This window comes from Equus caballus, chromosome 19 (genome assembly GCF_041296265.1).
Source record: "Equus caballus isolate H_3958 breed thoroughbred chromosome 19, TB-T2T, whole genome shotgun sequence".
NCBI lineage: Eukaryota > Metazoa > Chordata > Mammalia > Perissodactyla > Equidae > Equus > Equus caballus.
Window position 1 is genome coordinate 67,094,585 of NC_091702.1, and position 21,592 is coordinate 67,116,176.

General features: G+C 47.9%; 2 protein-coding genes across 8 annotated transcripts in view; one reads left to right on the top strand and one right to left on the bottom strand.

Annotated features, from left to right (window-relative positions):
• The first annotated feature begins 805 nt into the window (after window positions 1-805).
• On the top strand, window positions 806-18,799 carry RIOX2 (ribosomal oxygenase 2). 5 transcript variants are annotated; one of them, XM_023623972.2, is made up of 10 exons: window positions 806-1,254; window positions 2,834-3,304; window positions 7,920-8,039; window positions 9,014-9,142; window positions 9,982-10,085; window positions 13,773-13,875; window positions 14,599-14,770; window positions 16,148-16,236; window positions 17,746-17,832; window positions 18,312-18,799. In XM_023623972.2, exons 2-10 carry the CDS (start codon window positions 2,873-2,875, stop codon window positions 18,468-18,470), a joined length of 1,395 nt encoding a protein of 464 aa, XP_023479740.1. In that variant the 5' UTR covers window positions 806-1,254; window positions 2,834-2,872; the 3' UTR covers window positions 18,471-18,799. The 5 variants fall into 5 exon arrangements, with proteins under 5 accessions (XP_023479740.1, XP_023479738.1, XP_023479741.1 ...); XM_023623970.2 differs by having other exon boundaries at window positions 845-1,254; window positions 18,297-18,799; XM_023623973.2 differs by having other exon boundaries at window positions 854-1,254; window positions 14,602-14,770.
• CRYBG3 (crystallin beta-gamma domain containing 3) overlaps window positions 18,724-21,592 on the bottom strand; it is a 106,700-nt gene continuing 103,831 nt past the window's right edge. For all 3 annotated transcript variants that reach the window (XR_011429352.1, XM_023623964.2, XM_023623968.2), the window contains 2 exons: window positions 21,251-21,410; window positions 18,724-20,474 (listed from right to left, as the gene is read on the bottom strand). Coding sequence is in view for 2 of the 3 variants with exons in the window: in XM_023623964.2 (XP_023479732.2) it covers window positions 20,386-20,474; window positions 21,251-21,410 (249 nt within the window). In the remaining variant the exon portion in view is untranslated. The remainder of the gene's footprint in view (window positions 20,475-21,250; window positions 21,411-21,592) is intronic.

Genomic DNA, 21,592 nt, shown 5'->3' on the forward strand with positions numbered 1-21,592 from the left:
TGGTGAGGGTGAAGTGAGGAGTCCATGAAATACCTGCAGGGTGCCCGACAAACAGGAAGAACCCAATTCAAGGCTTGCCATTACAGTTAGTTTTGGACAAGTGGCAGACAAGGGTGCCTTTTGTTCATTTGCTCATGCGTCACTTGACCACCAGAAACAACTGCTGGTTTCAATCGTCTTGCCAGAATGAAATAACGACTTCCTTTGGGTCCTCTTCGGCTGTCTGCAGAGCAAAGAAGGGCACAGGCCAGAGCAGAGGTGTGCCACTCACCCCTGCCCAGTCGCTGGAGCCTTCCCAGACAAACATCTTGATAAAGAGTCAAAAGCAGAGAGTGTTAGGCCAAAATTACTCAAATAATTGCTTTCTTGCTGTCACCTTAAAAGGCAAATTCACCTGTTATTCTAAAATGTGTTTATTTGGGAATAGCCAAAAGAACAGCAATTCAGGCTATCCATACTATGGCAAACCCTAGGCAAATTCAGAAAACAAACCAGGGGGGCTGCTTTCACAGAGAAAATGGGGGGAGGGGCTGTTCTAAAGGGAAGTCTATTGGGGGAGAGTGACAGTTCAGGGCAGCAACGGCTTCTCATTGGCGGAACTGTGGCGTTTCTGATTGGCTGAGCTGTGGCATTTCTGATTGGCTGACATGTGGAGTTTCTGATTGGCTGAGCTGTGCAGTTTCTCATTGGTTGAGCTGCAGTGTTTCTCATTGGCTGAGTTGCGGTTTCTCATTGGCTGAGCTGTGCTTTCTCATTTGCTGAGTTGCGATGTTTCTGATTGGCTGGGCTGTTGGCTGGTGGGAGAGAAGTCTTCCTTCAGGAGTAAAGTAGTTGCACTTCCTGTGCCGATGCCAGTGTGAACAACACACGCACTACAGTTGACTTAGTGCACGGCAGGACAGCATGAGGAGCCCACGGAAAGGGATGGGAGAACCTGGGCAACCGCCTCCCTCAACTTGGGCAGGGCTCTTCCCCCTCCGGGCCTCAATTTCTCCATTCATTAAAGCAACAGGGTTGTACTAAATACTTCCCCAAATCCCGAGCCTCATCCTGCCCCCAACTTAGAAAAGAAAACCTCATTTATTTCCTTCAACACCAAAGAAGGGGCCGCGTGGACCCAAAAACAGAACACTCGTGGGTTTCCAGGCGGCGGAAGGACCCACCACCCGGCGCAGCGTGGGCAAGGGAAGCTGGCCGCCCCGCGCATGCGCACGCCCCGCCCCGTCAGCTCGGGCCGCGTGCACGGCCGAGCCGGTGAGTGCCTGGTCTGCCGCGCCGCTGCTGGCGGGGTCGTGTCCTCCTCCGGGCGCCCGAGTGCGGGGGTGGCGGGGCAGTGGCGGGGCAGCGGCGGGGGCGGGCCGCACAGCCGGCGTGGGGATGCCGGCCCGAGGCCGGGGCGCACAGTCTGGGCCCCGGGGCAGCCGCGTGCGCGGCCTGGGCCCGCGGGAGAGCGCCCGGGCGCGGCGGGAGGGAGGCGGCCGTCCAGACGGGGCCCCGGCTCGCGTCAGCCCCCGGGTCGGCACAGGCTTCCGGAGGGCGCCGGCGGCGGGGTCCAGCGGGCCGGTGGGCGCAGGCGGCCCGCGTGTTTTCGGCCCGGGCCCCGAGATCGCTGGGCGCCGGGCCGACCCCGCCCTCCTACGAGAGGAGGAGCCGGGTCACCGGCCGCCGCTGCACGCTGGTCGCCTCCCTGGCCCTTCTCTGGGACCTGACGGTCACCAAAGTCCTCACTGACGAGGGACAAGCCACTTCTCCCTAAGACAGAACCGGAAAGGGGACTGCCCATCTCCGCGTGGGCCAGCCGAGAGCCCCTGCCCGCTGCGGGCCGGCAGGACAGTCCCGGGCGCCCGGCACCCGCCTGGGCGGTGGTTGAGGGCTGGGCGCGCTGAGAGGTGGCCGTGGGCCCCGGGAGTGACCCGAAGCTCGGGTGGAAAACTGCTCACGCGGGTTCCCGGGCCGGCTGCCGGAGGTGCCTGTTCACGGGCCCCGCTGGACCAGGGGCAGCACGGGGCGCTGTTAGGCAGGCGGGCTGCACCCCACCGGGTCTGGATGCCCGGGCGCTGGGTCACAGCTTAGTGATGTTGGTATTTTGTCTTATTCTAGTTAAAAAGCTCTAGCTTTTGAAAGACTCGGGATCGAACTATCTTTAACCTTCACTTTTCAGCTCCTAATTCGTTTTTGGGGTTTTTTAAATGGCAGGTTTCTGATAATGTGGCAATTTTTATGAATAAGCTGAGATTTGGAAGTGAGGTTCAGGGGGTGGAGGAAGCTTGGGAGCGGGCACTTCTTGCTCCAGCCACCAGGTGACACCGCTGGCCCAGGTGCCCTCCTTGGGCGGGCATGGTGCTCTGGTGAGGAGCACCTGGCTGGGGGCGGCTCTTGGTAGTTCTTGAGTCAAGTGCTTGCAGCTCAGAGAACAGCTCATTAGATTTGGGATGCCACACTGATTGAAGCCAAGTTAAAGATTTTTGACTTTGCTGTATCGCTGGCCATAGGCTGAAACTGTGCCTAGGATCTGCTGAGATAAGTTGAATTGATTAATTTGGGATAATCATATCTTCTAGTAAATAATGAATTTAGTGACACAGTGCTTGTGTACAAGAAAGACATGCTTTCCTTTAGATGAATATATAATCTGAGTGGTGTTTGAGGCTGAGTTGTATCTTGGAAGAAATGGTGTTGGTTTAAAACTGTATGATATCCTGGAGAAATGGCAGTGACCACGTAGTGTTCTCACGGAGGCGCATGAGTCATGCAAGCTGCGTGTGCACGATGCACTAACACCAACACTGGCACTCCTGGTAGACTTAACCACGTGTGTTTTGTTCTCTTGTAGGTTTGCATTTCCTCCCTGCTTTGTCTTGAAGACAGCACGATGCCAAAGAAAGCGAAGCCTGCAGAGAATGGGAAGGAAGAGGGGCCTGCCCCCTGTAAGCGGGTGAAAGTGGAGGCAGCTGGCGGGCCTTCCGCTTTAAACTTTGACAGCCCCAGTGGGCTCTTTGAAAGTTTAATCTCACCCATCAAGACAGAGACTTTTTTTAAGGAATTCTGGGAGCAGAAGCCCCTTCTTATTCAGAGAGATGACCCTGCACTGGCCACATATTACCAGTCCCTGTTCAGGCTGTCAGATCTGAAGAGTCTGTGCAGCCGGGGTATGTACTATGGAAGAGACATAAATGTCTGCCGGTGTGTCAATGGGAAGAAGAAGGTCTTAAATAAAGATGGCAAAGTGCACTTTCTTCAGCTGAGAAAAGATTTTGATCAGAAAAGGGCAACAATTCAGTTTCACCAACCTCAGAGATTTAAGGTAACAGGTCCTCCCCATTGAGAATCCTCATATGGATTAAACTGCTAACGTTGGGCCACAGATCAGCGCAGGGATGAACTTGTGGTTTGTTGCTGCTTAGCCTCCTGCTAGCTTGAAGAGGTAGCACCTGTTTGCTCTTTTTGTATGTTATCTTTTGGCTAAACTGTTAGAATCTGCAACGTCTCAGGGTGGTTACGCATCCTGAGCTGCAAAAACTAAATTATATTGCCAGTTTATTAAACTGACATCACACCTCCGGGAACATGTTCTGTGGGCTGGTTTATGTTTTGACGTATGGTAGACATTTCTATTTGTTTTGCCCTGTCAATATAACTTCAGGCATGATAGCCTCAAGGTGATCATTTTCTTCTTGAAGTTGCCTCCTTTTACTGCCTACATCTACCTAAGTAGAGGCTTCAGTGCCATGACTGGATCACATACCAGATGCATCTTCAAGACAGAGACTTCACCCTTACTAACAGCCACCCAGGTGGCATTGAGGGGCAGGGTCCTGGCACTGCTCCTGGGGAGGCAGTCATAGGTGGAGGATAGCTTTGATTTGCAAGCCTAGAAGACTGGCTAAGTTTTTATTTATTCCACATCAGTGATTGATGTTTGAAAATTAATTTGCCTCCTCTGTGCTCAGTTTCTGCTTTATAAAATACAGGTGTAGAATGAGCTAACCTGCTTTTGTAGAGGTTTGAGATCTTTACATGATAGGTGGCCCAGAACAGTTGAGGGCCTGTTCTGAGTTTCAGATAAAGTTTTATCCCCCATTCAGAAATCCCCTTCTGTGACCCATGGCTGAATCAAAATGGCAGCCTGGAGAAGGAGAGCGGTTCATGAGGTTCCAGATCGAGGGGAGTGGGTTCTGGCTGTGTGATGCCTCCTGGGACCTCGTCATCGCTCACCAGTAGTGTTTCCCATGACTGAACTCAAAAGGTGCTTTGTTAGATCCCATTAGGCCTCACCTGGTGAATGCCTTTCTCTTTCTTGTCTGAAGGCCGCTGAACCTATTTGTACTCTCGAGAAAGTGTAAGTACTCTTAGATTTTTCAGTACAAGTCCTCATTCCAGAGTATCCATCTCAGGCAATCAGAAGCAATTGAAATGTCCCTGGAATGCCAGCCTTTGGGCCCAAGCACCCAAAAGGACTTTAGAAATCACTTGCCAGACCAAGTCATGATTTGAATTCAGAAAACGTGGACGCCGTGGTGCTTCTCTCTGAGCTAGTCCTTGACTCTTTACTTGGCTAGAAGATGCACTTTTGTAAAACGTGGTTTTTAGACACCTAAGAACTGTGACCATAGAAGATCAGTGAAGTTGACTATATGTAATTTGGTCACAGACCATCAGAAAGTTATTATTTGCCGTACGTGTGGTGTCCTCTGGTTGTCATTTCTGTACTTTAGAATTGTCTTGGGTTTTTCTCTGTTCATCTACTTAAGCCCTGCACATTCCTGTTCCCCAATTCCAGGTGGCCAAGAATGTGTTTCCTTTGCCCTGTTGATGCAGCTCTTGGGCCGTGTTTATTTTTTTTTTATTTTTTTATTTTTTAAAGATTTTATTTTTTCCTTTTTCTCCCCAAAGCCCCCCGGTACATAGTTGTGTATTCTTCGTTGTGGGTTCCTCTAGTTGTGGCATGTGGGACGCTGCCTCAGCGTGGTCTGACGAGCAGTGCCATGTCTGCGCCCAGGATTCGAACCGATGAAACACTGGGCCGCCTGCAGCAGAGCGCGCGAACTTAACCACTCGGCCACGGGGCCAGCCCCTTGGGCCGTGTTTATTAAAGCAGGAAGGACGAGCTTCTCAGTGTAGGCTCAGCCCCCAGCCAGACCAGGATGCACTGTGCTCTTTCCACCTCCAGTACTTGTGAGACCTATAAGCTGTAGGAGCTCACCTCTTACACTAGCAGCTGGGTTCTAAATATTGTACTACGAGATTTAGTGTGTGTCTGACGTTAATAATGCCAGGTTAGAAGAAGCCTAGGGGCAGTTCACCACTGGCCAGGTTGAGAGACCATCAAAGAACAGTTAGCCCTTTGTTCATCGGGTCTTAGAATGTGCACAGCTTATTGGTCTAGTTAGTCTGGAAATGAGTAGGGAGGTAACCAGAGATCCATAAGTTGTTCCCCACCTGCTTTGGGAATGCATGTATCAAAAGTCTGGATGCGTTTACCAAATTCTTACACACGTGTGCACTCCTGAACCTTCCAACAGACATTTGAAGTAGGGCGGTCACTGCGGTCTCCATTGTACAGGTGAAAGACGAGTTCCCAGGTGTGACTTTCCCATAGCTACTAAGTAAGGACTTCTGACCCCAAACTTAAGGCATTTTCTACCATGATTCTAAAGATGTTAAGTGAAATGTAGGGCTTTGGCCTGTTTTTGCCTTCCTTTAGGCGTACACGTGGGCTTCTGCTCTTAGCCTTGGCATCAGGTCTGATTCTCTGGGGAGGTCAGTGGAGGGAGGAGGTCGTACCCAGCCAGGAGAGGCTTCTACCTTCCCTGTTTCGTTGTTCTGGGGTCTTCCTGGGCATCTCCAGACGTCATTGGGAGTCAGGAGTTAGAGGAGAAGACAGGTTTTGGGAACCTTGTTTATGCCTAAGTCGGTGTTGTGGAGCAGTAATACTTGATACTGCTTTGCGGTTTAAATAGGATTTGAGAGCAGCTTTGTGCTGTTCCCTGCAGCCTTAGGGTGGGAGCCTTCATTTTACAAATAAAGAAGTTGAAGTCACCTAGCTTATAACTACAACTTGGGCTGAGGTGGTGTGACTCCACATCTCTTTCTGGTGGGCCACGCTCGGCAGATTGCAAAGCTAAAGGTCCAGGAGAAATGGAAAAATTGTATAATTGATAGGGTTTTCGGTAACCTTTAAGAAGAAAAGAGACATAAACTCATCAATTACAGACCCAGATGCTTGAGTTGGGAGCCATAAAGTCACCCTTAGGGCCCTGAGACGCCTCTCAGACCATCGGAGAGAGAGAGCAGCCCTGGTTTGCGGCGGCTCCAATGACTGTGCCCGTAAATGTAATCACATCCGGGTCCTGCTGGCCCCTCCCGGCGTTCGTTAGCTGCTGGGGAGGTCTGCTACCTCACTGAGCTGCCGGGCATTGCCGTCTCCTTCCCGTGTAAGGACCAGCCCGCCAACCCTGAGTGGAGTGGCCCGGTGCTCTATGTGAAGATGTCTCCTAAAGCTTCTTTCATGCTGACCCAGTTCATCATGACCCAGTTCACTGCTGCATCCCGGTGTCTGGCGCGTAAGAGCTGTGTGATGATTTTTCCCACTGGATGTTTTTAATACTGTAGATTTTTTTTAATATTCAGTGGTAGAATTGACTCGCAAGTTGTGGTCATTGGTTTACTCAGCAAATGTCTTAAATGTTTTAGTGTCTTCCATGTGCCAGGCACTATCCATTCACGTCCTTGAAACTTGGGGCTCTCCACTGTCCTTTGTAGGTGACTTGTCTTTTCTTTAATCTCTTAGTGAGGCAACATAGAGTCGTGGTTAAAGGTTTGGACTCCAGAGCCAGGCTGCATGGATTTTGAATCCTGGCTCCATCATTTATCAGCTATGTGTCCTTGTGCCTCAGTTTCCTCATCTGTAGACTGGATGTCACACTAGCACTCACCTTCTGAGTCAGGGTTGCCAAGTGGGTCGTATAACTGGTGTCCTTTTAGCACTTAGAAACAGTGCTGGGCACATAGGAAGTGCTGAGGTCCATCTGCCCTAATGCTTCCTCCCCTCTTCTCACCTGCCCTGGGGAAAATCAGGTTTCTTTGTTTCTTGCAGAAAAATGTGGCTCCTTTCTGGGCCCCTCCGTCTGACTTAGGCCGTGAAGAGCCGTTAGTGACTGGAGGGAGCATGGCTCTGCCCTCGTCCTCCCCCCCCGTCTGTACCCTCTCAGCTCATCACTGCTCCCGTTGAATACCAGTCTTGTGCAGTCAGTTCCCAGACGCAGATCTCTAGCCCTTCCGTCTTGCCAGAACTTCAGACTGTAAAACATGTCCACATGGGGTCTTCGCAGCTCAAACCTAACATTTCTAATGTGGAACTTTTCTTTTTTACCCCTGAAAACTTGTCTTCCAGCACGTCTTGCCCGTTTCAGTAGGTGGAACCGGGAGCTGGCTGACTGCGCCAGGAGAACCCCAGGAGTGTTCTCCCCCTTCCCATCGGCCCGGTAGTGTTCACTCCTGGCAGGGCCTGTCAGTGCTGCGTCCAGAGGCCCCTCCGCCAGGTCTCTCCTCTCTCCCTCCTCCACTGCCCGGGTCATCTCTCACCTGGCCTCAGGAGTGTCCCCCTGATCCTTCTCGCTTTTCTGCCATCCATTCTCCGCGTAGGAGCCAGAGTGTCCCGGTCCTGCCGGGAGCCCCCAAGACTCCGTGTTGCCTGCCTTGCAGGCTTTCTTTTGTCGGCTCCTGTCTGTTCCGGGGTGCTGCGCGTTAGAGGGAAGGTTGCTGAGGGCAGAGGTGTGGACTCTTCACTGCTGCGTCCCGGTGTCTGGCGCGTAAGAGCTGTGTGATGATGACTTGCTAAGCGGTCGAGCACGTGTTCCTCCGCTTATTTGCGATATTTCTTTCTTCTTCCCCCCACCTTCGTTTTTTGTCTTTTAAAGGATGAGCTTTGGAGGATCCAGGAGAAGCTGGAATGCTACTTCGGCTCCTTGGTCGGCTCGAATGTGTACATCACGCCTGCGGGATCCCAGGGCCTGCCGCCCCATTATGATGATGTGGAGGTGAGAGGGGGGTGGCTGCGAGCCCGGGTCGGATCGCTTTCGGGGCTCGGTTCCGCGCTCGGCCAGGTCTCCGTCCGCGCTGCCTGTGCCCTCTCTGGGGATCTCAACCTCGCCCGAATGTTGGGCCAAACTCAAGCCCACCAAACTGGTTTCTTCTCCTCGAAAGGGAGGGCGTGTCACCAACATTACAAATGCACAGAGCTGCACATTCCTGTGAAGCAGGCCTTTGTTGAGTTTATCTGCAGAAAAGTGCGATTGGCTTTTGCTTTAATTTCACAGCGTATGGTCTTTAATAAGGTCAGTAATCCTTACGTCTGCTTTCATTCTGTTCTTTTCCTGGAGCTGCCAAAAATAGCTATCTTTTTCCATTTGTGAAACTCGGGGCAGCTTGATGAAGGCCGTGGTTTCACTGAAGCGCTGGGGCCCTCTCAGGTGTTGGGCTCACCCTCGAGTGGCTGCCAGAGTCGGCTCTGTTCCTTACGTATTTCCTAGTTTTATTCTTGTACTAATTCAGGGTGTAAACACAAAGTTATTAGTAAAAAGCTCGCTTTTCACCCTTGGAGAGCAGTGTGATATATATTTTCCAAAAGTTTTTTTTTTTTTAATATATATTTTTAACAGAGTTTTCAAATATCTTTGGCTGAATGAAGAATAAAAATCTTGAAGTTTTCCCAGCCGCCAAGGGTTACCTGCAGGTGTTGGGCCTTCAGTAGTGTCTGAGCCTGGCTCATCCTCAGGTGGCGGGCTGTGAGCGGGGACGGGGCCGTGAGGAGGGAGACGGTGGGATGCGAAGAACGCCCGAGGCTTGAGGACGGCGGGAGCAGCGACTCCCTCCCGGTGTCAGGTCACGGGGCCTGTCCTCAAACAGGAAACCGGTGGCGGCATTCGTTCCGTGCGGAGTGCAGCGCGCACTCGGTGCCCCTGGCGGGCGGGGGTGGGAGGCCGGCCGCTGACTCGCCCGGCCGCGGCCCTAGGTTCTCATCCTGCAGCTGGAGGGCGAGAAGCGCTGGCGCCTCTACCGCCCGACCGTGCCCCTGGCTCGCGAGTACGGCGTGGAGGCCGAGGACAGCATCGGGAGCCCGGCGCGCGAGTTCACCTTGAAGGTACTGGGCTTCCGCGTGCGCGCCGCTCCTGGAGCGAGCTGCTTGAGGTTGCTGTTTGTGCGGTGTGTGTGGTCCCCATGGGAACGTGGCCGAGACTGCGGTGGCTCTCCTTCCCGTCCGCCAGCACACGCAACTTCTGAAGGAGGCTTGGTGTTTGTACCTAGAGAAATGAGCCGAGGGAGAATTAAGTTCCTTTTTCAAATAAGCTGTCTCCAAAGATAATCACAGTTCGTCAGGATCGAGTTAGGAATTCAGTGCCCACCGACTTCTCTACAGAAGCAGTGGAAGGTGTGGCCTCGGGCAGCTTTGCCCTGTCTGGGACGAGGGTCAGCCCTGGGCTGTAGGCTGCTCAGGCAGAGCACAGGCAGGGACCTCCTTTCATCCTAAAAATAATCTGTGAGGTTTGGAGCTGTTGTCTCCATTTTACAGATAAAGAAACTGAGGCTTCGGGGTGTTAACTCACAGCCAGTAAGTGGCAGCGTCTGTGTGACTTGGAGCTTCCAAGAAGCTCCGTGGAGGGCAGAGGCGGAGGGAACAGGGTTCCCAGGCACAGGATGTCATCCTTGACCTTGGGTCGGGGCGGGTGGCTTCAGGGGTATCTGGTCTCAGGCTGTGGATAGGACAGTGACTTCAGGTGCTGCACCCTCTGCAGGATTGAGCTTCACAGTGACAGGCCCCCAGGCACAGTGAAGCTGGACCAGTGGGATGGCCTGGGAGCCCAGCAGGCAGCTTGGCCCTTGAATCACAAAGGAGAGGTTTCCAAAATGGAGAACTGAAACTCCATATACAGCACTGAGAAGACATCCTAACTCCCTCCTCTTTTCTTTTTCTTCTTTTAGCCGGGTGATTTCCTGTACTTTCCCAGAGGGACCATTCATCAAGCTGACACTCCTCCAGGCCTGGCCCACTCTACTCACTTGACCATCAGCACCTACCAGAACAAGTAAACACTGCCTCCCAGCCTAGTGTCCTGGGACAGCTCTGAGTTCTGGCCCATAGCAGCCACGTTCAGAAGGGACATGAGGCAGTTGGCACTTCTCTCCCCCTTATCCACCCCGGGAGCCTCTGGCTCCCTTGCTGATGTCATAGTCCTTTAGGGTCCTGTCCATGCCATTGGTCCATCTGGGCTTCCTCCTGGGAGCACCATGAATCGATATAGAAAACCAGGAGGTGCCCAAATAAAGGGACCCATAGTCTGGGAAGACAGAGCTGTAGCTGTGGGTATGGCAGTGTGTTGGTGAGGCCAGGCTGGACTCATAGTCTCTCTCTTTTTAAAATAATTTGTATTGTGGTAAAATAATTATAGCACAGAAAATGCCATTTTAACCTTTTTTGTTTGTTTATTTTTTGAGGAAGATTGGCCCTGAACTAACATCTGCTGCCAATCCTCCTCTTTTTGCTGAGGAAGATTGGCCCTAAGCCAACATCCGTGCCCATCTTCCTCTACTTTATGTGGGACGCCTGCCACAGCATGGCTTGATGAGCAGTGTGTAGGTCCGCATCTAGGATCTGAATCAGCAAACCCTGGGCCACCGAAGCAGGATGTAAGAACTTAACCACTGCGCCACCGGGCTAGCCCCTTAACCATTTTTAAGTGTACACTTCAGTGACATAAGTTACATTCACACTGTTGTGTAGCTGTCACCACTGTCTGTTTCCAAAACATCTTCATTGCTCCAAACAGAAACTGTCCGTTGAAATCTCTGGGTCTCTTAAGGTTACCACTTTTCACAGCTCATGAAGTTAAAGGAGGAAAGGCCGTCTGGGATGGTCAGACTTAGAAGCACACGCGCTGAAAACAGTTCCAGTTACAACCGTGTTCCTTTCTGGCGAGCGCCTCATCACGTGACAGGGCCTGGGCCGCAGCACCTTGTCAGTGGTTTATCATCCAAACCCATTAAAAGATCCCCGTCGTTAATTAGTGTGTTCAGCGTGCGGGCGCTGGGAATGCAGGCGCTGTGCTGAAGGAGCTCTGAGAGCACTTACTCCCTGGCGGAGGTGGTAGCAGGGAGACAGGCTTGTACACAGTACCAGAGTGTGACCATCCGAGCGCAGGTCTGCCGATGAGACTCTTGAATGGAGGGATGCCCGTAGCCAGGCTGGGGCTGAGGGAGGGCTTCAGGAAGGACTTGACACCCACACTGAGCGGGACTCAGAGGATGAGTAAGGAGAGGAGCGTCAGCAGGTCAGAGGAGGAGAGGACATTTCCAGGCCCGAGGGACAGCGAGTCCCCTGCTTCAAAGCCCTAAGTTGCAAAACGAGTTAGTAAGCATACCTCTGCTTCCTCCTCTGGCTTTGCAGTGTGAAATTAACCCTGTGTGTAAGAGACTGGAGGAACCAGCTGGAGCCTGGCCTGAAGTTAGGGCTGTCTTTGCCCACAAGTAGAAGGCCAAAGCTTGTATTAAGATTCCTTTATGAAAAAGGCCCTGTCGCTGCGTTCAGGTTCCTTGCACAGCAAGGAACAGGTCACTGAGGCCAGCTCCAGAAGAGCAGGGGCATCGAGGGAGTGGGCCATAGAAGGGTGGCCGCAGGGAGGCTGGAGCCAGGAGTTCAGTGTACAAGCAGCTCTGGGCCTTGGCAGCCACATCGTGCCCCCATGAACATCCATGTGTCTTCTGGTCCTGCCATCAACATTACTCAGCTGCTGTCTTTCCCTAATTCTCTGTCTTCCGTTTCTCTTATTGCCGCCACTGGTTTTCCAGTCATTGGTTGTCGCTCCCTTGTTTTCCTTCCTGCGCTTCTGTCTACGCACAGCATTGCCTCATCATACGCTGCCATCACTTCTCTGACCTCCCTCTAGTTCCTTGAGTCTATTAGCTTTGGCTTCCACTAAGTGCCTGACTCACTATTTTACAGTCCCAAGAATGAAGTTCTGGTAGGCTGCGCTGGGTCCCCCCATCCCTTCTCCAGTCAGCTGGGGCTGGGGAAGAGCTCTCTAGGTTCTGGAAGCTGCCTGCCTAGGACTGTGGGTGGGCACCATGATTGATGTGTTAAGGCTGGACTGTGACCTGTGCCCTTGTCGGTGGTGCTGGAGCTAGAATGGGAAAAATGTAACTCAAGGACCATTGCTCCCCAGAGATGTCTCTGTGCTTTGGTCCTGATGCTCCCTAAGGTCCAGTGGCAGGTGAGGATTTGGGACCTTTTCCTAATACCTCTCAAGGGTAGCATTATTAGAACATTTGGGGCCAGCTGTGTGGGACAGTAGCAGGTTGCTTTGGCTGCTTTACCAAATTGAACTCCTCAAGAGGTGGTATTCCCAAATTTTGGAAAGGGCCAAGATCCATTCCAACTCTTAGAGCACAGAGCTCTGTTTCACTGCGATTGAATTCCTCCACGAGCTATTGCTGTAGACTTCCACCTATGACCCTGCAAAGGAAGAGCAGGCTTATTGTATGCTGTTGAAAGAGCTGCGTGTGTCTCCAGGTTGAAGTTCAATCAAAGATGGGAGGTTGGGGGGCTGGCCCATGGCATAGTGGTTAAGTTTGGCACACTCCACTTCAGCGGCCCGGGTTTGTGGGTTCAGATCCCTGGTGAGGACCTACATCACTCGTCAGCCATGCTGTGGCAGTGACCTACATATAAAGCAGAGAAAGATGGGCACAGATGTTAGCTCAGGGCTAATCATCCTCAGCAAAGAAAAAAAAAGAAAGATGTGAGATTGGGTGTAACATTAAGTCGCAAACCAGTGAGGCCACCAAGTAGTTGTGGGTGTCTTCAGGAGAGTCTGTGGCTTTTGTCCTCCTTTGCCACTTTCCGCGCAGGAAGCATGAAAGTGTTAATTTTGCTTACTGGGTGAGAAGCCAAAGGCCCGCTGACTCTCTGTTTTGTACATAGTTGGAAATTTGAAGTCTGCTGGTGACACAGGAAAATTTTAGATAGGTGAGAAGTGTTTTAATAGGGCAGTTATATTGGCACACCTTTAGGAGCGAGCTGGTTCTAAATGCCCCAGAGAAAGCAAAGGTCACTGAACACTGATGCTCATTCCTGGAGGTTATTTTTGGCCACTGGCTTCTACCTTCTACTCCAGTAAAACCATTGCTCGAGTTTAACGAGTTACAAAATCAATTGTTTTAAAATTGTTGATGTTGGATGTTTCACTGCAGAACACTGCTCTCTTTTATAAGGAAAATACAAAGGAAAATGTGAGGTTTAACTGTTCAGATAATTACACAGTTCAGGGATCTTGCTGTTACCCTAAATGTATTGCTTTTGGTTTTTTTGCACATAAAATTTTTTTTAGATTGTTAAAATTTCCTACAAAGCTTTCTTCATAGACACTTGTCTCTGCTACAGTTGGAAACAAAAGAAACAATTGGTTCCTTGAACTTCCTACTTTGTCAGAGTATATGGTTAATTCTCTGATGTCTTTAAATTTAAGAGAAGTCGTGGATAATGCCTGGCTTCCACCTTTAACATTCCACGTGAGCGTCTGGGAGTGGGGAGGGAGGGCAGCAGTGTGATTGACGGAGGTCTTAAGTTTTTATGCTGAGTACTGTCAAATTAATTGAACTCAGAATGCCTAGATGGGGGAGTTGGAACGCAATTTGTGGCTTCTGGCTTTACTAGTAATCAGTATTTTATGTATATGTCATATGTGTTCACTGTGTGTTTTTCTTGGTGTGTGTTTCAGCTCGTGGGGAGATTTCCTTTTGGACACCATTTCAGGGCTTGTGTTTGATACTGCGAAGGAAGATCTGGAGTTACGGGCTGGTCTACCCCGGCAGCTGCTCCTGGTGAGGAGAGGAGGCGGGTGGGAGAGGAGCACTGGCCACAGGCCAGGCCAGCATGGATCCCAGGTCCTTCTTCCCACAGGAGCCAGGCTTGACTCCTCCAGAATGGAGTGCTGCACGTTATGCACAACCCAAAGAATGAGGGTGTTGTGCAGACAGTCCGCTTTCTGTATTTCACAGTGGCAGTAGCAGGCACTGTGGGAATGTTGGCTGAATAAATGGCAGAATGACTGAAGAATGTGGCTTGGAGAATGGTAGATTCAGCACCCACGAGATTCCTAGTTAGGAGAGACCACTGGAGATCCTGGCCTTGGTGTATTCCCTGGCTTTCTTGTCTGTCCTGGTTTTATGTTTGAAACAGCAGCACTGTTTGGCTAGTTTTGAGAACATGAGTGAATTAGTGCTGAGTTGAGCACAGGTTATTTTCACTGTCTGACCAGCCCTCCCTAGGACAGTGGCTTGCTTCCCAAAAGGCAGAGCTGAGACTGCATTATATTCCCAAGGATCCCTCTTTCTAGGCAAAGTCCTGATAGTTGATCTTTCTGGCAAACAATAGGCAGCTTAAGGTGAACAGTGGTTACAAGGAAATAATGGGATATTGTTCTTATGGGCCCCGGTTGTGTGTGTTTGTGTCCCCGTGTGTCTATACTGGGTAGTTGTGCTCAGCATACTGCTCTGGAGCCTGGAAGCTGGAGTCTGGGCTGGGCCTCACTTCTGTGTTTCTAGCAGGTGGAAACCACAGCTGTTGCAAGAAGAAGAGTAAGTGGCTTTCTGAGGATGCTTGCAGACAAGCTGGAGGGCACCAAAGAGCTGCTTTCAGCAGACATGAAGAAGGATTTCATTATGAACAGACTCCCACCTTACTGTGTGGGAGACGGAGCAGAGCTGTCAACGCCAGGTGGAGCTTGCTGTTTTCTTCTGGCTGGTTAGGGGCTAGCATGGGATATGTTGAGGCCTGCCTGGGTGGGCTCCTCTTTGAGCAGATGGAAAGTATGAAGCATTTTAGAAGGAACGTGGACCTAGATCTATCTTTAGTGTGTTATGGTTGGACAAGACATGTGAATTATAGCGGTTCTATGATCGAGTCCCTGTCAGTTTCATAGTAGGAGGAGGAAGGAAATGAGGCTGGAATTAGAACTGGAGAAGCAGCAGCAGTCACTGCGATTAGCCAGGATGGGGGCTATTTGGTCACTTTTGTGGTTTGGACGGTGTTCGTACTTCTGCCCGAGTGCTGACATGATTATGGAGTGATCTTGGTTTTGTCTTCATCTCCCACAGTCATAGTGGCTCTGTTGGATGCTGGTGTTCTGTGAAACTGTCTGTTCAACAGGAGAACAGAGTGAGATGTAGCTCTGAGTGTCAGGCCAGCGCTTGGGCAGAAATTCTCTTTCTCAGTAGAGTAGAATGAGAGTATGATTTTTACTAACTTTCATAAAAGCCTTATTGAGAACCACTGAAACAGACAATCTGTAAGTTCCCTTCTAACATTGATTCTATTTACATTTTTGTTATAATCTTTGGAGGAAATTTAGAATTTGTTTTTGATTGCATCTATTCAAAATAGCAAATGTTTTACCAGCACATATTCTAGTCTTTAGCAGAACAGAGTTTTCTGAGTATCAGCTTGTGGCCCAGAATATTTTATCTAAAGTTTTCCTCGTCATAACCATTGTAGTCAACAAAGCTATGATCCCTCAAGACTTTTGCCTCAACCAGGTGACCCTGTAAGGCTAGTTTGGTTTTATTGGCTGCTTTTTCACTAAGAGGAATCCAGTTTTGGAAAGTTTTTTTTTTCTGTGAACTTTATTAGGTGGCTTTTACATGACACTATGCTTGACCTACATAGACTGAATAATTTGCCACGGTCATGCAACTAGTAATTGGTGGGATGGTGCACTTTGGACTCAGGTGGCCCTTCTGGAGGCCACGTGTAGAGCAAGAGGCGAGAGAGGTAGAGACCTGAGAAGTGGGAGTTCTGTCTGTGCTGTGACAGCTACTGCACTTCAATGGGATTGTTTCTGTCCGTTGAATGGACCTCTCAACTTCTGTTGTTCATCTCATTGTGAGTCTGTCTTCACTGTAAGAATGAGCTCCAGGAGCAGGTAAACTATAATCTCTCTCTGACTGGGGGGGTAAGCGAGTACTTGCAGAGCCTGCCCCAGGCTTGGGTTCACCTGCAAACCGTTAGTAAACGTGTTTCTTGAATAGCTCCTCCTGCAAGCAGATTGAGCCTGCTGGCTTCCTCCTCTGAAGGCTGGTGCTCTGGGTTTTCCAGGTGGACAGCTACCGAGGTTGGACAGCACAGTGAGACTGCAGTTTAAAGACCACATCGTCCTCACTCTGGGGCCAGATCAGGATCGCTCGGTGAGTATCCAGAGGGGAAGAGGCTTCCTCTTTCCTCTGGGCATTTCCATCGCAGGCCCAGGTCATCCCACTGACAGATGGCCCCCGCTTCTCCTCTGGGAATTCATCTGTTCTCATGGCATAATGCCATCACCTTAGGTCAGATGATGCCCAAATCTCACTCTTCTTGTTGGGCATTTGAGGTCTTGCTCTCATCCCCACAGAACCCTCCTCTGTTCCCCTCATTAGTGATTGACATCTGTCTGCTTCCCTCCTCATTCAGGCCACATTGCTTTTGCTGGGACCACTGCAGACACTGCTCATGTGCCTCCCTCTCAGTCCCTCTCCCATTCTCTTCACTGTGCACATCTATCATTACATATGGGTTTGTCGATATTTCTTAAAAAAATCTCTATCCTGTAGATCATGAAGAGGAAAATCTATATTCCATAACCTTGCCACCTAGTGCAGCTGTTCCTAAAACTGGTCAAACTGGCTAACGGATCCTAGCATCACCTGGAAAATTTTTAGGAGTTATAAGTTCCTGGGCTTCTTGTGGTCTGGGTTGGAGCCTCTGCATTTATTATTGAAAGTTCCTTATATAATCCTAAGGACCTTGGGAACCATCCCATGCCTTATCGCTTCACCCTGTTCCTCCTAATCATCTTTCTCGAGTGGTGCCCCATGAATGATCTTGAGGGGGAGGGTGATGAGATTGGGAGACCTAGATGTCTCCATATCCAGATTATTCCAGCCATCAGGGTCAGACCTGGAGAGGACTGGTTCATAATAATCGATAAAACCTCAAAGTATGTACTCCCACATCCCCATTAAAAACAAATCCTGCTTATTCTGATAAGCGATCCATTGGAGACATTCTATGTCAGACCAGGGTGTTTGACCCTTATCTAAGCACTGACAAGGAATGACTGAAGATTCTGGTAGAGATGGTAACTGCACTGTGTAGGATGGAGAGCAAAGCGAAGTAGAGACTGGGAGGCTGCTGTAATTGGAATGGAAGTTTTAATAAATCACAGAGCAGGTCTTTCCCACAAGTTAATATTTTACTCCATGGTATTCATAAATTGTCAATTTATGTATACCTAGGATTGTCACATTTTTTTGATGCAAAAAAGTGCAGGCATGATGAAATGAAGAAACTTGAGTGTTTCATTGATATGTTGATATATAAATGGTTCTTTTTTCATTAAATCAAGTTTCTGAAGATGCTCTACCAGGTACACTCTATTTAATTTAAAAAAAGTCTTACGTACCTATTTACTTCACACAAATAGTAATCTGTGAGGACTACAGTGACATGTATATACATTATATCTCGGGGATGTGTGTATATATACACATACATATATATCATGACTTTTTGCCAAAAGGATTCTTTACAGTTTAATAAATTTCACGTAAGCATTGAGGTGTTAAGAGTTTTCTTAGTGTTGACCTGTTATTGGAATCTCTCCTAGTATTGAAGCACTCAATATTTTGTTTATGACTTAATGCTTTTTTTTTTTAAAGGATGAAACTCGAGAAAAGATGATTTACATCTATCATTCCTTAAAGAATAGGAGAGAGACGCACATGATGGGCAATGAGGAAACAGAGGTTTGTTCCAACTTAAATGTCTTTCCTGTGATTTGGTGGTGGCTGGGAACAATCAGTTACCTTTGATTTATGGGTAATGTGCTTTGTTATAACTGCAGTGTGGACATAACCTTTCACAAATCAAAGAGCCCTTGCATAGGGAGGATTAAATCGGACAGTTCTGTGATACAGATACATGTACCAGCTTTAAAAGATAGGAGCTGGGACCTGTAGGAAAGGTGTAATGTAACACATGGAAGCATTTCAAATGACTAATATTTCTTACTATACAAACCAGAATGCCTCCCGTGAAGTCTGAGTTTTCATATGGGAAGTGGCAAATGCTGGAAGTTATCTAATAGCTTCCCTGAGACAAATTTCAGACTTGTAAAGGATCTCAAAAATAGTGATTTATTGAGAATCGTGCAAGTTTATATGAAAATGCCACGTAAGTGACAAAATGCTGCTTATGTTTGACTCAATAGTTTATCCTTTTTCAGTCTCACGGACTTCGCTTTCCTTTATCACATATGGATGCACTGAAGCAAATTTGGAACAGTACAGCTATTTCTGTCAAGGACCTGAAGCTTACTACAGATGAGGAAAAGGAGAGCCTGGCATTGTCCCTCTGGACAGAGTGTTTAATCCAGGTAGTCTAGCGCCTTCACAGAGTCAGGTGTCTGCTGTTTATGTGCACATGTGAAAAGAAAAGCTAGGTTGATGTGCTGGGGAGTCCTGTTGCTTTGAGTCAACACATTGGGTAGGAGGGACGGTTGTATACAACTTTCCTTACCTGTGTATCTGATAACATGACCTACCTGTTACAGGTGGTCAGTTGGCCATGTGTATTAACAGAGGCACATGGAGGAAAGAATGGCAAGTTACTAAGTGTCCCAGAAAGTGACAAAACCATACTTTAAGACAAGTTTATTTAATCCAGTCTGGTAGAAAAGGCACAATTCCAATAAATGTATCATTTAAATTTAAAGGTTGTTGTTACCTGGCTTTGTCTTTGTTCTTTGGAAGAAATAACTTTTTTAAAGAGCCTCATTGGCTCTAGAAAAATTTTAAACAATTAACACAAAGAAAAATAATTTTAACTTGGATTTTTACAATGAAAATATACATACCTTTGCGTATAGACAAACCCCCCACCCCCATTAAAATAAAGTTACCCCTATAAGTTTCATTAAATAATACTGCCACACCAGTGAGAGGCACTCACATCTATGGGCATAAGGGAGTTTACAGGTGCTGCTTGAAAGATGACAAAAAAGCCTGAGATTGAAGGGAAAAAAACTAATAATACTTACATGGAAAGACCAAGTCTCTATTAAAAATACTCAAAATAGTGGGTCTTTGAGTTTAAACAAGTCACTGTTATTTTAAATTCTAAAGTGCATATAGATATTTTAAAAAATATCAGTGGTGTATTTCATCTTTCTATATAAAAATAGAGTAGACATGTTGGGATGAAGGGAACAACAGTTGTTTCAATCTGAGTTTAAAACCAACTCAGGAGAGAAAAATGCTTATGAGTTGCATAGTTAAAGCTGGTAATGATTACTTGAAATTAAGTCAAAGATGATATCCTACCTGATTTTGCTTAAATCAAAGCTATTTAAAATGGGAGTGAAAAACAGAGTTTTCTGTCATTGCGTAGATAAATCAACTCCACCTTTACTTGAAAAATAAAATGGTATGGTCAAGGCTCAATTGCTACTTGGTTTTAATCTGAACATTTGAAATTTCCCTTTACTTCAGGCAAAGAAAAATTTGAGTACTCTTATACACAGGCGAAACAGTCTTTATAAACACTTCTTGAGGACAGATCAGGCAGGTCTAGAGGGAGGTCTCAGCACCAGGAGAGGTAGCCATTGGTTAGCGTTCTGTCACCCGTGAGGGTGCCTTTGTTAATACTTAGAGTGCAAGAATGGCCACAGTTGTTTGTGCTTTTTTAGTTTGAAGGACTGAGCAAAGAAGGGCCACAGAAAATACTCTAGTACTTGAGCCTTTTTCCTAACAAAGCTGAGGTCCCTCCCTGGGGTCAGTTACAAGTGTGAATACTTAGAAAAGCCTCAATAGAGAACCTTTAAGTTTAACGAATGCAGCAGCTAACAGCATATATGTTTTCAGATATTGCTAAAAAATTACTCATCTTTTTGCAAAAGTATAACTTGATCTATAGGGGTTTATTTCCCTGTGCCTTGCACTCACAGACGCATCTACCAGGATGTTAAAAACTAATACACGATGACAGCGCCTCCAGTGTCCTATCATGGCTGTTAGGAATAGGATTCGTGTGTGGTGGATAGGAGAGAAAAAACATAGACTGCAGGAAACATGGTCACCAAAACTGGAGATCACGCAGGAATGAACCTTTCCCAGCAATCATAACGTATGCTTCACGGGACACTGACTAATTGGCAAGTGCTTTGAGCTTTTCTGTGGGTAAGAGCAGTGGTCTTGGAGCTTGGTTCTGTCCAGTGATCAGGAGCGTGAGGATGGGGACTTCACTTCCGCGGGGCGTGAGCTTCCTTCTTCCTTTGCTCTTTCTAGGGACGCTGTGGATTCTTACAATATTTCAATGTCCCATTTCTGTGTTTCTTCTCCCTCCATGGACTGATTTACAATTACATGAGTCTTGTCATAATAATTTCCTCCTAAAATAGAAATTCCAAAAGAAAAGATTATTTGTTCACACAGGTGCGTAACAATTCCACAGGCTTTTGTTGACCCTGTTGGGATAGATTAATGTCATTCACAAAGCAGTCTGAAATGGGAAACTGAGTTTAAACAGGCTTAGCTATTACCCATCTCAAATCAGACCTTATTATGAGTCAATGGAAAAACTAAGAGGTATAATAGATGCTTGCATAGGCTGTGTCCCCTAACTATGTGGCTCAAGCACAGAGTGCTCTGAGAGCTCTGGCTGCATGTCAGGGGCTGTGTTTTTGTTTCTACACCAACAGTGACTATAATTAACCCAATTAAAGCAACAGCCCTGAATAATACTGGCCCTGACCTTGCTGGATTCAAAACCAAGGTTAAATGATACCTACCATAAATTCTAACTGAGGGCTCTTAAGGACTGCAGCAATGCACAGCAAAAAGTTAAGAGAAGTTTCATTCTAAGAAACAGATGACATTCATTTTATGGTTTATGTCATTTACATTTGTTCTCAAAGATCGTGCAGCAAATGAAAACTTTAAACTGTACTATATTAACAAAACCTAAGGCCTTTGTCCTAGGTTTTTTCTGCTTCATCCATATTGCTAATTGTTTTGTAGAGCATATCTTAACTTTTTTCAAGCATAATTAGAAATGACTTAACGTTTCTCTTATACATAAGGATTTCTTCTACCCAGGAGGAGGAGGAGGGCCGTAACTTAAAATGATACCTAGGGACACAAACATTGGGTTTCATCAAAGGCCCACCTTTCACATCAAGGACAAGTTGATCACTGAGATAGGAGCTGATGGTTCCATTTTTGTTCAGTCTCCACTTCTGCCTGAAGTGCCCGTGTTCAGTCCACAGGGCCACTTTAGCTCCGGGTGTGTCCCGACCACCAATCACATCGAGACATGTGTCATTGGCCTACAAGGGTTAAGAAATAAATTGGCAGCACTGTGTTTGCTGAAATCAATTGAATTGGGTCCCTTTTCTTTCATGTAAACAAATCAGACATTACATAACTGTGTCTTATCTAAAACAACTATATGGCATAATTATAATTTCTGTAAACTTTTTTTAAAGTCTTCTTTATGGCTGAAGAGGGG